This window comes from Balaenoptera acutorostrata, chromosome X, assembly GCF_949987535.1.
Source record: "Balaenoptera acutorostrata chromosome X, mBalAcu1.1, whole genome shotgun sequence".
Classification (NCBI taxonomy): Eukaryota; Metazoa; Chordata; class Mammalia; order Artiodactyla; family Balaenopteridae; genus Balaenoptera; species Balaenoptera acutorostrata.
The window spans coordinates 12,590,022-12,608,964 of record NC_080085.1 but is presented as its reverse complement, the minus strand read 5'-3'; the positions used below and the strand labels follow the sequence as shown (position 1 = coordinate 12,608,964).

General features: G+C 40.6%; 1 protein-coding gene across 1 annotated transcript in view; it reads left to right on the top strand.

Annotated features, from left to right (window-relative positions):
- The window catches only part of VEGFD (vascular endothelial growth factor D), a 35,956-nt gene extending 17,655 nt beyond the window's left edge, over positions 1 to 18,301 (top strand). Inside the window, exons 2-7 of the mRNA XM_007174232.2 lie at positions 1,111 to 1,321; positions 5,773 to 5,963; positions 9,123 to 9,271; positions 10,410 to 10,510; positions 16,939 to 17,134; positions 17,716 to 18,301. Coding sequence (XP_007174294.2) covers positions 1,111 to 1,321; positions 5,773 to 5,963; positions 9,123 to 9,271; positions 10,410 to 10,510; positions 16,939 to 17,134; positions 17,716 to 17,842 — 975 coding nt within the window. The 3' untranslated portion in view covers positions 17,843 to 18,301. The remainder of the gene's footprint in view (positions 1 to 1,110; positions 1,322 to 5,772; positions 5,964 to 9,122; positions 9,272 to 10,409; positions 10,511 to 16,938; positions 17,135 to 17,715) is intronic.
- Positions 18,302 to 18,943: the final 642 nt, after the last annotated feature.

Here is an 18,943-nt window from a genome sequence, read left to right as displayed (position 1 = left end):
ATGCATGTATCATTATTTATATAACCAAGTCCCTAATTTTGAACAATTCGACTGCATACTGAGAATCTTTTATCAGCCAAGTCTTTTTTTTCCTCATAAATCCATGGGTTGTATCAGTCAATACAGTTCATGCAACTGTGTGGAAAGGAAATTTTCAACATAAGCTCTAGAAGTGTATTTTTTCAGAAAAAATAATCATGTCTTTGGAATAGTAAACAGGTTTAAAAAGGAAAAAAAAGTTCAGAGGATTAGAAGTCAGCAAATTCAGATTATCAGGTTCTTAAAATCTTTCCTTCTTGTGTGACTGTAGGCAGGGTCCCCAAGACTTTGTGGGTCAGTGTCTCAAATAACAGATGAAAACAATTGTCATTGGCTCCTGCACAAAATAGTGTGATTTTAAAATCTATATTAGTTTCCTGTGGCTGCCATACTGAATTACCACAGACTTGATGGCGAAGACAACAGAAATTTATTCTCTCGCAGTTCTGGAATCCAGTTGCAAAATCAAGGTGTCAGCAGGGCCATCCTCCCTCCATCGGCTCTCGGAAAGAATCATTCCTTGAGTCTTCCAGCTTCTGGTGGCTTCAGACGACCCCTGGCTTGTGGCTGCGTTACTTTAGTCTCTGCCTCCGCCTTCACAAATCCTTCTCCTCTGTGTCTGTGTCTTCCCTCGTCTGTCTTTTATAAGGATGCTTATCTTTGTATTTAAGGTCCACCCAGATAATCCAGGATGACCTCATCTCAGGATCCTTAACTTCATTACATCTACAAAGATCCTTTTCCAAAAAAAAGTCATATTTGCAGCTTCTGGGGGCTAGGACGTGGACATGTCATTTAAATGTCCACCATTCAACCCACTACGATACTGTCTTTAAGTGTTCTGAGAACCCAGGGGGAATAAGTCATTCCATCAATCATAAATGAACAGAATGTGAATCAGAACTACTAGATGTCATTTTTCCTAGGTACTGGTGTCCATTTGAATAATCTAATTTCTTTTTAGCTCTACTTACACTTGTAAGTGTTAGCAATGAATATTATCAAGACACACTAGAACTTGAGTAAGTTGCCTGTAAGCCAGTTTTTCTGTTTGTTTTGTTTCGCTTTAAGCGGGCATCCCGGTCAATGTTAGAACAATCTGAGCAGCAGATTAGGGCGGCTTCGGGTTTGGAGGAACTACTGCAGATCACCCACTTCGAGGACTGGAAGCTGTGGAGATGCCGACTGAAGCTCAAAAGTCTCACCGGCGCGGACTCTCGCTCAGCATCCCATCGGTCCACCAGGTTTGCGGCCACTTTCTATGACATTGAGACGCTAAAAGGTAGGTGTGTGCGTGCGGAGGCCAATTCTTACTCTTTATCAGATAGTAACAAATGCGCCAACTTCTTCGAAAAGTTTGAGTAGGGCGGGCACGTGTCTGGGAGAGAAAACAAGGGGGTCTTTGATTTCATAGCTTCAGTGTTAGTGGAGAGTCCTGGTTTCCTGTGTTTACTCCACAGAGAAATATACCCAATATGATTTTGAGATCAAAATTCAACACCAAGTAACACTTCCCAATATGGAAATATATTTAACTCAGAGATGTGAGGGCAAAAGAAACCCAGAAAGCCTGTTCTTAATAGAAAAAAAATAATTGAGTTTACTTAAAAAATAAAACAACCTGGGTATTCATTAATAAGGAGCATTCTACGGCCATACATACATGGATAAAAACCAATAGATTAGGTATAGCTTTTTCATGTCTTCAAAATTCTGTGATTTTTTTAAAAATTAATTTTATTTATTTATTTTTGGCTGTGTTGGGTCTTCGTTTCTGTGCGAGGGCTTTCTCCAGTTGCGGCAAGCGGGGGCCACTCTTCATCGCGGTACGCGGGCCTCTCACTATCGTGGCCTCTCCCGTTGCGGAGCACAGGCTCCAGATGCGCAGGCTCAGTAGTTGTGGCTCACGGGCCCAGTTGCTCCGTGGCATGTGGGATCTTCCCAGACCAGGGCTCGAACCCGTGTCCCCTGCATTGGCAGGCAGATTCTCAACCACTGCGCCACCAGGGAAGCCCCTGTGATTTTTTTTTTTAAGTGAAAATGAAAAGTAGAATTTAGAAGCTGAGTTGGAATAATGCATATTGGTATTACTAGGAGAATAATGGAGGGGGAAAGTCTCTAGACAAAAGAATCCAGACGCTGGGCTAGAAAATAACATGATTTGAAATAAAGAGAATGACTCTTCCCTAGTAAGGTTTGGAGGATCTTTATAAGTAAACTATTGTCTGTATGTACTGTCCTATAATGAATGACATGCTTGCCAAATACAGTTGTGTGGCCTCCAATTAGGCATTTAACTTTTTTGATGATGTGTCAAAACAGCACAAGAAACCACCGTGGCATTGATGATTTAGCATTTTAGATTTGATTAACATATGATTACCTGGTATCAGATTGTAGCTATTACATAATTTAAATTGACTGCTCAGCCAAAATTATTCTTTTCTTTCTCTGTAGAGTTATCTTTATTTTCTTCCGTTTGTAAAAGGACGATATTGTTGGCTGCGGGGAAGGCTGTGCATAGGTGGGATCAATACCTTAGTAGCACCAGAGCCTGGGAGTGAAGAGGACGCTTGGTGCGCATCTGTATGACTGTGTCTAAATGAGTTGAGATGGTTGGAACCATGGCCTAGAACCCAATTTAGCCAGAGGTCTGAAGCTCTAGTTGTTTCTGTGTGGTGAATTAGCAAGGACTTCATGAAAGTAAAGGGATCAGACCTCATCTGGAGATTCAGGGCCTTAACCAGATTACCTGTTTGAAGGTCTGAGGCAAGCCTGGAGATGCTCTGTGAAGATGGAGATAGAGAAGCATTACCATAAAACCAAGAGGAGGTGATTTTAAAAAGTCATTCATGTCGAAATTGACATTTTCTAAGGAGGAAACCATAAAAATTTTTCAAAAATATTTTTTAAAAACATAAATAATATGGACTCTAAACATGTCTCTTGTTACATGGGAGGGGCGGGATCATGTAAAGTTACTTAGTAAGTTAGAAGTAGCAAATAATCAAATCGGTGTGGTATCCCAATTATAATTTGTTATAATTTGTTATAACTCTCCCTCATGGATTTCAGGGTAATTCTCTGAGGAAGAGCAGTCCTGCTGGGCAGTAGTAATGAAAGTAGAGGTATGAAGCCTTTGCTCAGTGTCATTGGTCATAGTTACACACAATGCTCTGACTGTGAAAACTTAGTTTTATAAAAAAGAAAATGGAAAGCAACATTTAAATAGCATTTTAAACAAGGAATGTTTGTATAACTTGATTACTTGTTTTTTCAAGGATTTATGATTAATAATAGTGAATTAAATAGTACCTAATTGGGTAATTTATCTCTCATGTTTACAACCTTCAGACCCTGTATATAAATATTCATAATCAGACATTTTAAACGGTTTCTTGGACTCGAAGATTTTATGATGAAAAAACAGAGTTTAGGTAAATTGTGTAGTATATGCAGTGCTTTTCAGCCAGCCAAACGTGTTTTGTGTTTTCAGTGATTGAAGAAAGCAACATATGAGGAAATCTGAGATTAATGGGCGGAAAAGGAAAAAGGCTGTGGAAAAGATGTCTTAAGAGAATAATTTAGAGACTAGCGTCAGATCTGCAACAATAATATTTTATCTGTATCCTCCAGATAGAAGTTCTCTCTATCCCTTCTGGTAGAAACATGTTCACATATACAGGAATTCAGAATCTGGGCAGAGACCAATTACAAATTTTTGAAGATGGGGTAAAAATGGAGAAGAGTTTATCTATCACTGTAACACATTGCCCCAAAACCTAGCTGCTTCAGACAACATTTTTTTATCACACAGTTTCGGTGGGTCAGAATTGCAGACATAGCCTCAATTGGTATCTCTCCTTCAGGGTCTCTCCGGAGGCTGCAGTCACGGTGTCAACTTGGGTCACAGGCAGCATCTCAAGGTTCAGTTGGGGCTGGATGTGCCTCCAAGTTCACTCAGAGGTTGTTGGCAGGATTCAGTTCCAGACAGGCTGTTGGACTGAGGGTCCCAGCTCCACACTGGCGGTTAGGTAGAGGCCACCCTCAGTTCCCTGCCCTGTGGGCCTTTCCAACATGATGGCTTGCTTCATCCAAGCCTGCAAGCTGAGAAGGCAAAAGAGTGCCAGCGAGAGATGGTGATTGCTAGCAAGATGGAAATCAGTCTTTGTTAACCTAATCGTGGCAGTGCCATCCCATCACTCTTGCTGTATTCTCTTCATAACATTCGGGTCACTAGGTCCAGCCCACACGCAGAGGAGGGGATTACACAGGGTGTGAACACCAGGAGGTGGGCGTGATGGAGGGTCAGATTAGAAGCTGCCAACCACTAAGGGTTTTCACCACTTCCCTCCACCCCAGTGTATAATCAACTCTACAATTCCATGGCAAACTAAAAGAAAGTCTTTAAATATTGTCTTTATCATAAAATGGAATCATTTCCCAAAAATGTCCATAGAAGGGCTATGCAACATTAAGTATCAAAGCATCAAAATCTAATTAAAAAAATAAACTTTGAGAGAAAGGCGAGTATGTTTTACAAGAATGTATGTAATCTTTTTTGATTCCCCGAGGCTTGTTTCTTTTTCTTGTTTCCCACAAATTAGCTAGAAAGGCCAGAATATTGCTCCCTTCATCAAAATGAACCAGCTTGGGCTTCCCTGGTGGTGCAGTGGTTAGGAGTCCGCCTGCCAATGCAGGGGACACGGGTTCGAGCCCTGGTCCGGGAGGATCCCGCGGGCCGCGGAGCAGCTAAGCCTGTGCGCCACAACTACTGAGCCTGCGCTCTAGACCCCGTGAGCCACAACTACTGAGCCCACGTGCCACAACTACTGAAGCCCGTGCGCCTAGAGCCTGAGCTCTGCAACAAGAGAGGCCAACGTGGTGAAAGGCCCGCGCACCGCAACGAAGAGTAGCCCCCGCTCACCGCAACTAGAGAAAGCCCACGCGCAACAATGAAGACCCAACGCAGCCAAAAATAAATAAATAAATAATTTTATTTTAAAAAAAAAAGAACCGGCTTATTTCATCATTTGATAGAAACATCAGTATCGGGCATTTGCAAATGAGAACACTCTGACTTGAGGAAAGATTAGTTCCACTTAACTTTTCATTCATGAGTTTGCCGTATATAGTTAGTTAAGCAACCAATAAAAAGATACTTCTTTTTTCTTTAATTTTATTTTTTTGGCTGCACTGCGCGGCTTGTGGGATCTTAAGTTCCCCAACCAGGGATTGAACCCGCACCCTCGGCAGTGAAAGCATGGAGTCCTAACCACTGGACCGCCAGGGAATTCCCGAAACGTATTTGTTAATGGTGCTAAAACCTACCCACACCTGGCTTCAAGGAGAAGCAATGCTATCCAGCTGTGTCCTGTAAATTGCTTAATAAATAATGCTTACATGTCATTGCTTTCTGTGCATCCATTTACTTCCTTATTAGCAGGCTTCTCCAGATGTACCCGATGTAGTTATATCCAGAACATGGTGTTCATCACCAATGGAAAGTAGAATTAGAGTCTACGAAGGGATCGTATAAATGGGAAGGAATGCAGATTTTGGTTGTAAATTTTCTGCACACAATCCTTGGTTAAAGGACTGACCCCAAATACCCATCTAGTGAAATCACCAAGCGCTGCACGTGTGAGAATGACGGTGTTGAGTGTAACCCTGGCACACGTGGGCATGTCAGGGCCCTTTGTTCTGCCGGCCCAACGAGCTGCCTCTCCGCAGTTATAGATGAGGAATGGCAAAGGACGCAGTGCAGCCCTCGAGAGACGTGCGTGGAGGTGGCCAGCGAGCTGGGGAGAAGCACTGACACGTTCTTCAAGCCCCCCTGCGTGAACGTGTTCCGGTGTGGCGGCTGCTGCAACGAAGAGAGCCTCGTGTGTGTCAACAGCAGCACCTCGTACGTTTCCAAACAGGTATGAGGACATCAGCCCTCTCCGGAGCCCTGACGCCGATAGTGTCGACAGCTATAGCTCAGCCGATTGCCAAGCGCTGTCTCAACGCTTTATGTGTGTCACCTCATTCAACCCTGAGATAAGCTAAATGGGTAGCTTATCATCTTCCTTTATAGATGAGGAAATGGAGGCTCAGAGAGGTAGCTTGTGGCGGAGCTGGGATTCAAATCCAGGTGACTCCAAAGCCTGAACCCTTGTCAGTTGCTGTCTCTCTGATGCTATAATGTCAAGGATCAGAAAATCATATGGAAGTTACTAGAACAGACGTTTAAAGGAACAAAGCTAGCCACACTGACTTGTGTATTCATTAGGTTCCGTGTTGTTCACATGGCGTGACTGAGAAGAGTTCAGTGAAGGGTGGGAGAAGGAGAAAGGGCTGGTGAAGTACCCAGAGCTGGCAGAAAGGGGGAGCTTTTCCCACCCTTAGACTGAAGAGGCAAGAGGATGGAGCGGTTATGGGAACCGAGAGAGGAAATGGAGACGCGGGCTGCAGGACTGGCTGGAGGAGGGGCGGCCACTGCCAACCCTTAGCCCGGCAAGGGGGTGGGGGGCAAGGGGGCCTGTAGATCCATTCCATGGAGGTCAGCATCCTGGGGTACAGCCCAGTGGGGAAGGAAGGAAAGAGGATGGCGTCTCCGGAGGCGCAAATGGAAAATATCTAGCACAAAAGACCTTTGAAAATAATCCTCCAGTCCCCATGAAAGAAATAATTCTTCCCTCTCCATCTTACAAAATTCCTCTTGCTCAGTAGATAAGTTTTTGTTTCTGTCGCTACCATATTGTTGTGAAATGTAATAGACGTGGCATAGTAGAGCAGTAATAACAAACTTAGCAAAACATTAAAAAGCTGTAAGTCAAACTACATTCCTTTTGGTTCTGTGTCACAAAGTCCTCACGCATATTGGTATATTCATTGAATTGTCACTTTTGCCTCTGCTGTCTAGCCTCATGATTGTGAAAAGAGGTAGCACAATAAAATTACCTATGCACTGAATATACCCATGTTAGGTAATTATCTTAATTGGATGGAAAGAATGGAATCCTGATTTGTTTGGTACTAGGTTAACTTATCCTTAATTTTTCCCCCCTACTTAAAATATCCCTTAAACTGAAGAGTTTCTTTTTCTAAATTCTTTTAGAGAATCTTGGAACTTGTAAAAATTCTGACCTCTGCTGTTTGACAATCAGGGAAAAAAATGACATAAGTATGGCTAAGCATCAACTGTCAGTGGAAACAGCTTGCATAACGTAAGAGGCTTTAGTTCATGACCGTGTTATACCCTAGAGTATAGCTGAAAAATTTCGCAAGAAGATGGAGTTCATGCAAAATAAACACTCTAAAAACACCCTCTTACTTAGACTCACGGAAGTGCCATTACATATGAAAAGGTCAGGCTAAACACAACTTTAATGGATTGCTTCCACTTAATAATAGATAATTGAGTACTTTATTTTTGACTGCTGTCCTCAACAAATGAGTAGTTTTAAAGAATGTGCTTAAGTGTAAATGTACAGCAGTTTTTCTTTCCAAATATGCATATTTGAACATTGTAATAGTGGTTTTTTTTAAAAGAAAAACTACCTCTCATCCCAAAGTTATGGACTGTTCAGTGAAATACATCTTAGAAACTAAGTGAATAAATGAAGACTCTATGTAGTAAGGACTACATGGAATGCTGATTGAATGGACAGAGCATTAAAATCAAGTTGAAACGCATCCATACATCAGAGAGCCTCTCTAGAAACAAAGTAACTGATATTCTCAGCAAGTAAATTTTACTTGCAGAGATCCCATCTTGCTTCTTCTGGTCACAGCAATTTCATTCCGAAAAGTAATAAGGCATATTCTTAAGAGTATCCCCTCTAGCTCTAGAGTAGACTGCCTGGGTTCAAATCCCCACTCTTCCAATCAATAGTTATATGGCCTTAGGCAAGTTATAGAACCTCTCTGTACATCTGTTTCTTCACCTGTAGAGTTGGAGGGGGGTAATTTTAAAAACCCTCCCTATAATGTTGTTATAAGGGTAAATGAATTAATATAAAAGTGCTTACAACAGGGGCTAGCATATAGAAACGTAGAATGATAATATTCATGTTACCTATCATTGTTTGGGCATGATGGTCTTGTATCAGTCAGTTATTACTATATAATGCTGCATAATAAACATGCTAAAACTTAGTGGCTTCAAACAACGATGGCTTTTTCTCATTCATATATCTGAGATTCATTTAGTTTAGAGTGGGCTCAGTTGGGCTTGGTGGCAAACTGCAGGTTGAGTCCAGGTCTGGTCCCTGTGTCTCGTATCCCTTAGACCAGCAAGCCTGCCACATCATGCTCTTCACATGGCTGGAGAAAATGTGTGCACGCACAGTTCAAGTCTGTGCTTGTGTCATGTCTGCTAATGTCCTGTCAACCAAAGCAAGTCACATGGCCAAGTCCAAAGTCAAGGAACAGAAAACTATATTCCTCCAATGGAGATGGCATGGGAAGAGATAAGTAAATCGTTTTGAACAGTAATCTGTTCACCATGGTTGCAAGGAAACTTCATAGCTATAATTTCATTTAATCCTTACAATTCACAGTCAGACTTAAAGCAGGAGCAGGGAACATTTTACAAGGTTACCATTTTACAAGGTCACCATTTTACAAGCATTCTAGGGACACCAAAATTTTAAGAGATTTGACAAAACTTAAATACTTGATAAAGTTGGTTAAGGCCCTGGTCTTCTGACACCCAGCCCAGAATTCTTTCCATCATGCCAGCCCTTAGCCTTATTAGTTCTGTTTTTTTTTTTTTAATTTTATTGAAGTGTAGCTGATTTACAATGTTGTGTTAATTTCGGTTGTACAGCAAAGTGACTCAGTTATACACATATATATTCTTCTTCATATTCTTTTCCATTATGGTTTATTACAGGTCATTGAATATAGTTTCCTGTGCTATACAGTAAGACCTTGTTGTTTATCCATCCTATATATAATAGTTTGCATATTAGCTCTATTCTTAATGGACGACTTTGCTAAAGTCGTTACCGTAAGGGACAAAGGCAAAAATGCAGACTGTAGAAATTATTCTTATTTTTTTAAATATGTATTATAGTTCTCTTTCTCTGCTCTAGCTCTTTGAGATATCAGTACCTTTGACATCAGTACCTGAATTAGTGCCTGTTAAAGTTGCCAACCATACAGGTTGTAAGTGCTTGCCAACAGCTCCCCGCCATCCGTACTCGATTATTAGAAGATCCATCCAGATCCCAGAAGAAGATCGGTAAGCATTTCTTATACTTCCTTATGCTTGTTCTTGCCTTGACTAAAGCTGTGTGTGGAGAATAGTTCATTAATTACAGAGTCTTTTAGGTTCTAACCCAGATCTACGGGTAATAACTGTTTGGCAAGTATATTTTTTATGAGGTGTTACATGTATATTGCAGTAGGATCAGAAAGTTCAGTGGTTATGAACTCAGCATGTCAAGCTGTGGGCACGTTTGTTCTTAATATGCATAGTGTGATGCAGGTGTAAAACTCTACTCCACACTCAAATTTGGCATCTGTTCCCTCATTCCAGAACAAGCATTAGATAAAACCCATTTCAGGCTGTTTACATATTTAAGTCCTGAAGTTAGGAGGGGGAAAGAAGGCTCCTGGAGTCACTGGGGAGTGGCACAAGCATGTGCATCTGATTCTGGCGATTTTTTAAGCCTTCCTCTTAAGTTGACCAAATGGGAAATATTATTTTAAATGAAAAATGACTTAAATTTAATTTGACTAGACATTTTCTTGTGAGTATTTTGTGATTCTTTATGAGACAAATTATGACACCCTTAGGTGTTCTGAAATCAAAGGTAAGAATCATTGATTTGGGGAAAAAGAATTTACTACAGAGAAGCAAAGGGCAAATCACAACTATTGAATAAAAATATAAAGTAATTAAGTTGGATACTTAGATCTTGCAAAAGTAAAGGAGTAAACGCACTGTGTGAGTGCCAAGTAGAAAAGAAAGCTCATAATAAAGGAACATTTATCCTCAAGATTTTCCTGCTGTCCTGGCCAATGTTCTTATCTCCGTTTTACAGACGATAATGCTTAGGAGCGATGTTAGAACACTATTCACTTGGGGTAAATAAGCTCTGTTGACAGCTAATTTACATAGTTTTTAACACCAATCCTCTTAAAAAGATTATACCTTTCCAAAATTACAGTTTGGTTTCCAAACGTTTCCACAGAGAATATTTGTAATTACAGAATTACTATCTAATAACATGCTGTTCATAAATATGAATTAAGCTCCTTAAAAATCTTCACTATTCTCCACTCGGAAATGTATTCAACATTTTAAAAAAAAATGTTCCAAAAGTATGATTACCCTTGAAAGCTTTAAAATCTGATTTATTGTTTTCTCCTCCTAGCTGTTCCCATTCCAAGAAACTCTGTCCTATTGACATGCTCTGGGACAGCAACAAATGTAAATGTGTTTTACAGGAGGAAAATCCACTCGCCGGAATGGAAGGTAATCATAGCAGTGGTGAAATGATAATAGTAATAATAATAATAACAACAATAGCAACTAGTATTTATTGACCAAGCGATCTTGTAAGCCTTTTATATGTATCAACTGATTTAATCCTCCCAATAATCCTATAATGTATGATTAGTATCCCTTTTTTTTTTTACAATTACAAAATGGACACACCAAAATGTCTAGTAACTTTCTAGACACACAGGTAAGAGTGATAGAAGCCGTGAGAGTCCAGAGACCTCTGTGCTATAATTATATAGTAAGTCTACCAATGCATCATTCTGCTTTTTCATCTTAAAGACCCAAATGATTAGAGCATCCCAAAACATTGAATTTGAAAGGGAATGATAACCTTTAATGAAAGCCACTTCAGAATGAAACACGAGTCAACCACATTTTACTAAGTTATTTATATAAAAGTCCTACAGGAACGTAAGGTCATTTTGGACGTGTCGGTTTCTTTCAACTGTGTCATGTGAAAACATGCCAATAATTTGAAAAAAATGGGGAATAAGAGAAGACTTCTTCTGAAACGAGGGCAAAGTAAAAGCAAAACACGGCTATTGGGCTCAGGGGAGTTGGGAACCAGCTGAGCTAGGCTCTCGTCACTGCACATAACTCACAATGCTCTGATTTTTGATTATGAACATCTGGCCGAAAGTGAATCCACTTTTTATTGACTTCTGAGAGAACTTGACGTGATTCCACTGTAAAGATCGCAAGGAATCATGCAATTTGAACCTTGCTTGTTTCCAACTATGATCTACAAGCAAGATTAGTAAGGATTAAGCTCTAAGGAATCTGTCCTAGAAACTGTAAATAACAAGCTATTCCCTATGCTTCTGTCTCTCAGCTTCCAAGTGTTTTCATGAAAGCTCAATGCAGGGTTTGAGGGAATCTTAAAGTTCATGTAGTTTCAATGCCCATGCAGATCTTTTTTTAAAATTGAAGTCTAGTTGACTTACAATGTTTCAGGTGTAGAGCAAAGTGATTCAGTTTTATATATATATTCTTTTCCAGATTATTTTCCATTATAAGTTATTGAATATAGTTCCCTGTGCTATACAGTAAGTCCTTGTTGGTTATCTATTTTATATATAGTAGTGTGTATATGTTAATCCCAAACTCCTAATTTATCCTCTCCCCCCTTTCCTTTTGGTAACCGTAAGTTTGTTTTCTATGTCTGTGAGTCTATTTCTGTTTTGTAAATAAGTTCATTTGTATCATTTTTTTAGATTCCACATATAAGTGATATCATATGATATTTGTCTTTCTCTGACTTACTTCACTGAGTATGATAATCTCTGGGTCCATCCATGTTGCTGTCAATGGCATTCTTTCATTCTCTTTTATGACTGAATAGTATTCCATTGTATATATGTACCACATCTTCTTTATCCACTCCTCTGTTGATGGACATTTAGGTTGCTTCCATGTCTTGGCTATTGTAAGTAGTGCTAACATTGGGGTGCATGTACCTTTTCAAATTAGAGTTTTCGTCTTTTCTGGATATATGCCCAGGAGTGGGATTGCTGGGTCATACAGTAACTCTGTAAATACCCATGCCAATGTTGAATGTCATGTACATCCTTCCCACCAAGTCTTCAGCCATCCTCTGCTAGAAAATACATCCCAGTTACACCGGGCACACTCTTGTTGCTGATAAACTATATTGAACCTGAATCTGTCTCTCTCTCTGTCTAGAAGAGTGCTGTCCAATGGAATTACAGTGAGAGTCACATATGCAACTTACATTTTATAGTACTCACCTTAAAAAGGTTAAAAGAAACAGATGAAATTAATTTTAATGTTTACTTAATCTAAAATATAAAAAATACTCTCATTTCAACATGCAAGCAATATAAAATTTATCAAGGATATATACCCTTCGTTCTTTGTGCTAAGTCTTTGAAATCCAGTGTGTATTTTGCACTTAGAGCACATCTCAATTCACACTTGCCATTTCATGCTCATTCTGGCCCGTAGCCAGCATGTTGGACAGCCCAGCTCTAGAGCTTCAACTTGTTAGTTCAGCTTTACCCTATAGAACCATGTAAAACCATTCTAATTCTTTCTCCATGTGACCCATTTTTAAACTGTGTTAGAAAGTTATTGTGTGGAATCCAAAAAATGGTACGAATGAACTTATTTACAGAACAGAAATAGAGTCACAGATGTAGAAAACAAACTTATGGTTACCAAGGGGGAAGGGGGGGGAGGGGTAAATTGGGAGATTGGGATTGGCATATACACACTACGATATATAAAATAGATAACTAATAAGGACCTACTCTATAGCACAAGGAACTCTACTCACTACTCTGTAATGACCTATATGGGAAAAGAATCTAAAAACATGTGGATATATATATATATATATATATATATATATATATATATATATGTATAACTGATTCACTTTGCTGTACACCTGAAACTAACACAACATTGTAAATCAACTATTCTCCAATAAAAATTTTTTTAAAAAGAAAGTTATCGTGGAAAGCTGTATACATAGAACTTAAAGGCTGTTCTAATCAAGCTTTCCCTGGTACGCAGCTCCTGGGAGAAAGATTTGTACTTTGGAGGTTTACATGCAGGACTGCTTTCAAAGGTGAAGGGTCGGGGGCAGGACTGGGCAGAGGGAGAAGTTGAACTGTGTTGCAGTTGCTGAGAGGCGTTAGCCAAGCCTATGGGGAGCTGAAACTGGGACAGCCCGTGGGGCGATGCCTCATATTGAGGCAAAGGGGCTGGGCCCTATGGGCTTGTCACTGGATATGGGCTGCCTCAGAGAGGGGATATAACCTTGGGTGAGGCAGCTTCTTTCTGCTGAAGGTAATTCCTGGGGAGGGACTTAGCCGGTGCCCACGTGTGTTGAGGGCGGGAAGAGTGGTGGAGAAAGAGAGGAGTGCTCCGAGCCAGGGAAAAATGAGTGCTCAGGGCTGGAAGTGAAAGACCGCAGCGCGTCAGGCTGCTGGAAGACGGTCAGCATGGTGGGGACGTTACAGGAGGGGGCTGGGTAGATGTGAGAGAGGAAGCTGGAGCAGTTCACAGGGGACCCTTGTAAAGCGTGTCCCAGAGCTTGGATGTGATGCTAAATGCAAAAGGAAACCGCTCAACTGGTTTAAGTGGACAGTCACAGCACCAGTTAGAATTTTAACAAAATCGACCGAGTGACAGTGTACAAGAGGATGGGTTGGCCTGGGGCAGGCAAGGAGGAAGGGGACCTTTTGGGAAGTTGTGGCAATGATGGAAGTGAGAGGCATGGGGTAGCCTGGATCACTTCTGGTCACTTCTCATTTTCATCTCCTGCAACTCAGTTAATGTGGGCCAAGTGCATGGTCACTTCTCCAGTGGCTTCATCAAACTGATGACATATATTGAGCTTACTGTTCACTAAATACTTTTTCTTCCCACACATGTGGCTATTAAGCCAGCTGCCTTTTCTACAATAACTTCTCTTCCCTGGATGAGCATATGTGAGTTAGTGAATCCAAGTCCAATTTAATTTCATCTTGTTAGATTCAGGCCATTGCTCTAAACTGTTTTAAAAAACAAACAGACAAACAAACAAGAAAACTAACAATACCAAAAAAAGAAAAAAAAATTAGGGAGTCCTGATTCTGGATTTTAAATTCCTCAAGATACCCACAAATTCAAGAGTTTACTTGGAAAAATTCCATCAGTTTATTGATTTAAAATGATAAATGGAACAAGGCTAAGGACCTAGCACCTTGGTATCCCATCATCAACTTCCCTAGGATTGAAATTGATATGCAATACATCCGGGTATCACCCTTAGCTAGTTACCGCTTCACTCAGCTCTCCTACATCCATTCTCTGTCACTTTCAACTTATCTATAAGGATTGAGGTCAGCCACTGCCAGCTACCTTGCTGAAGTTCAGCAGATACCTGGTAGACTGTGTTTCCCTAAACCACGGCTCCAAGAATGGAGTTGGGACAGCCTGAAGTGTTCTAAGTGAATCTCTACTGCCACCTAGTGATCCTTGCAAATCTTTTAGGAGCTTCTATCTAGTCTCATCTTGCCCCAAAGTGACATCTGGCATCTGCGTATGGCTTACAAAGCTTACCTTTTTCCTCTTCACACAATTCAGAATGGAGGATCCTCAGATCTAGCCTTTCAACACCCATTCCACATGAGCCCTCAAAGATCATCAATCACAGAGCAGTTAAGACTATGAGATTGGATGACATGAGATTGCCATTTTGATATATCATTAATGGCCAGATATTGGCAAGACCATATGCCTTAACCCAATGTCTTGGAATGCTAGATGGGATTCTTCAGAATCTCCATATGTCGGCCTGCTTCAGGACCCTTTTATTACAACAAATAAACTCAGCAAATGTTTATCAAGTGCCTATTTTATGCCAGAACGATGAGACCTGATCCCTATAACCTTTAGGATTTTTTCATTAACAGAGGAAACATAGAAATAAACAGACAAATGTAAGCAGTACCAGAAAGGACAGAATGGAAATATGCACAGGGTAAGGGCACTTAACTAAATTTGAAGTTGGGAAAGGTATCAGGGGGAAAGGATGACTAGCAAAGGGAAAAAGGCAGGGCGAAAAGCATGGGGTTGAGAGACCCTGACATATCACGAGAACAGAAAGTACTATAATTTGGTATGGAGGAGCATAGGATACATGCGAGAGAGACAGAAGATGAGTCTGGGAGGTTAATAGGGTCCAGCTCATGGAGGGTCTCTTATGTCTTGGTGGGGAAATTGACTTATTGGGAAAGAGAGAACCTTTTAAGGTAATTAAAGCAGTAGAGCAGGGGCTTCCCTGGTGGTGCAGTGGTTAAGAATCCGCCTGCCAATGCAGGGGACACGGGTTTGATCCCTGGTCCGGGAAGATCCCACATGCCGCAGAGCAGCTAAACCTGTGCGCCACAACTACTGAGCCTGCGCTCTAGAGCCCACGAGCCACAACTACTGAGCCCTCATGCCTAGAGCCCGTGCTCCGCAACAAGAGAAGCCACCACAATGAGAAGCCCGCGCACCACAACGAAGAGTAGCCCCCGCTCACAGCAACTAGAGAGAAGCCCGCGCGCAGCAACGAAAGACCCGACGCAGCCAAAAATCAATACATTTTAAAAAATAAATAAATAAAGCAGTAGAGTGACATGATTAGATTTGCATTTGATATTGTGGAGAATGGATTGAAAGGGTAAAAGTTGTGGTGGTGAAGCGAGTGAGTGTCATCTGCACAAAAAGTACAAGGTACTGACTGAATTGAGGCAGTGGCAGTGATGATGAAAAAGAACAAATTCAGGGAGGCAGAACTGGGTGGGCGTGGTAATTAGATTCAACATGGCGGGTGAGTCAAGAGTGACGGCACCACTCACTAAGTGAGGCACGCTGGGAGAGAAGCAGGTCTGGGGAAGAAACTCAACACTTAACGTTCCTCCAAGCCTTTCAAGAATGCTACGGTGACATTGTCAAGTTCTTCCAAAGTTTCTTTTTTTTTTTTTTTTCACACACACACACTGTATTTTATTTTTACAAGAGATAAATAGACTGACACCAAGCACTGTACATGGATGACCACAACAAAAGCAACAATGATTGCAATTACCAAACATGAAACACACTCATAGTATGTCATAATATTGACATTCAGTCCAGTAATCCTCCACTGTAACAGCTCCTTTACTTTGCAGTGAAAATTGATTTGTATATTCTTTGCCTCTGAGTCCTTGTGGGATTTTTTTTTTTAATTCAGACAGAAAGTCACAAAAATTATACTGATCCTCATCAGTTCACTCAGTCCCATGTAATTAATTTTTTTTTCATCTTGATCTTTTGTTAGCACTTTTATGAGTTCATCAGTGTTTCATTAGAGTTCTGAAAATGCTTATTCATTCAGTTCAGCAGTACAGTCAGTTACCAGAAACCTGTACTTGTCAGAGTCTTTTCCATGAATTTCTTGAAGATGAAACCCTTTTATAGGAACATATTTGCAAAATCATCAGAGTACACCCAGAACTGTCTGTAAATGACAAAAGACTTAAAAATGACCACGGTTAAAGATTTGATGAAAGTTCATAATAATGCAGTTGACAAGAATCTTCCAAAGTTTCTATCTCTTCTGTTTTTTGCAATGAATTTCAACTCGATGATCAGAATTGGACACGGAGTAGTAGTTATCCCATTGTTTTGTATATTTTCTAGAAGAGATATCGGTCAGCTAAGTGTGTCAAAAACCTCTCAGACCCTCCTCTCTCAGCTGATCATGTTTTCCAACAGATGTCTGTGGAATCAAAGTTCATTGTCACTGCTGTATCCTTTATATTAGTAGTATGATCTGCGGTGAGGAAATACATCACTGTTTCTACCCATAGCCTAGAAGGTGTGAGGTGTATTTTTTGACCAACACTTTTTCCGTTTAGATCACGCTCATCTCCAGGAGCTGGCTCTCTGCGGTCCACACATGAAGTTTGATGAAGATCGTTGTGAGTGTGTCTGTAAAACGCCGTGTCCCAGAGATCTCATCCAGCACCCAGAAAACTGCAGTTGCATTGAGTGCAGAGAAACTCTGGAGAGCTGCTGCCAGAAGCACAAGATATTTCACCCAGATACCTGCAGGTGAATGGCTTTTGCACTTTCACCTAAATTTGGCCCATGGACATTTAATGTAAATACCATTTAGATTTGGTGGGATTCCTTATTAAGCCAATTTTATTGTTCAGTGCCAAGCCCCCTTTTTGATAGTAAAACAGAGGTTTGGCAACTATGGAATAAGTGTATAGAGTGATGATTGATTGTGAAATCAAGAAAATCCTGCCTGCTATTGTTGGCTTATGGATCTTAAGCAAAAACTAAAGTTGATGAAATTTCAACAATTATTATTTCAGATCAGCTGACTCTTTAGCTCAATCTCTCTCTCAATATATATCCACACATGTTTGCTTTTTTTCTTTGAGGAAGGGGATGTGATTGGATTTATATACCAAGAATTTTACTGATGAATAGAATGCTTAGAAGTTAGCGGTTGTGCTTTAATAGATTTTGAAACCATGTGGGGTAACCATCCAGGATTTTATATTGACATTTTAAATATGTATCTGGAAAATTTACTTTGAAAACGTAATCAAATCAGATCAGAGTTTTTCCTTGGAATTTAGTCCTTGATTCTGAATTCTCATGTTTATTTTCTTTTGTAACAGCTGTGAGGACAGATGCCCCTTTCACATGAGAACCTGTGCAAATGGAAAACCAGCATGTCCAAAGCATTGCCGCTTTCCAAAGGAGAAAAGGGCCTCCCATGGGCTCCACGATCGAGAAAATCCTTGATTCAGCCTTGATCCCCAGTCCCCCATCCCTGTCGTTTTAAACAGCATGCTGCTTTGCCAAGTTGCTGTCACTGTTCCAGGTGTTAGAAAAAAAATCCGTTTGACATAGTACTATGGTGACTCCAGATGGACCGTCCATTAAACACCGGCTGAGGATTCCCTGGCTCTCTGACAGATGTCTTCTAACTGAAGGTGCTCTGCACACCAAGGAATGGAGAGTGAAAAAGGTTTGATCATCATGGAATGACAGGTACCATGTGATTAATTACTCAGAGCAGATGAGGCAATTTGCATAGTCTTCGAGTCCTTTGCTAATTGCAACTCTCTTGTGAATTATTCCGATTCTTTCTTATGCCGATTTTGATTTGTATGATCAGCACTGATTATCTGATTACTGTCCAGCTTGTAGTTTTGAGTTTACCAAACTACTGTCTGTTGTTTCATATTTAAGTGTATTTAAAGAAAATAAACACATTATTCAAGCCAGAGAATTTCGTGTGTTATTTAATATGCTACCGCTCTAAATTTTATGCTAAAGAAAAAAATATTTTACGGAGAGAAAGGAATTCAGAAGTGGGAGGTGTGGGAGAGACATGAACACAATAAAACTAGACTCCACTTTTGGGAAACCGAAAGAATAGCTCTCAGAAGGTTTAAGGTTCTAAACGAGGTTAAATAAATGTGACCCCCAAATCAGCTGGACATCAGTCTTTCCTTTGAGATTCAGTTTACCTTGACTTGACCCCCAGTTGAACTTGACTTGATGGAGGAGAGCCCACTGGTGCCCCTGACATCTTTGCGGGTGTATATTTCTTCTGGCCACCTCCAGCTCCACGTTTCTGCACTTATTCAACTATCAGTCTCATTCACATCTCAGTTCTCAGGGCCACATGATTCATCTCTCTTTTCCACAGCTACCCAGGAAGGGAGCACAAGCCTTTTTCCTTTGCTTTTTCACTCAAATACTCCCACAAATAACTTGTTGATGGTGTTGATTTACTGAAAAGTTTGGAAAAACAGAGGGAATTTAGCAGCTCTAGCAGAGCTAAGTTACTTAGCAAATAACTTAAAAATTGATGCTCTCTAGGGCTTCCCTGGTGGC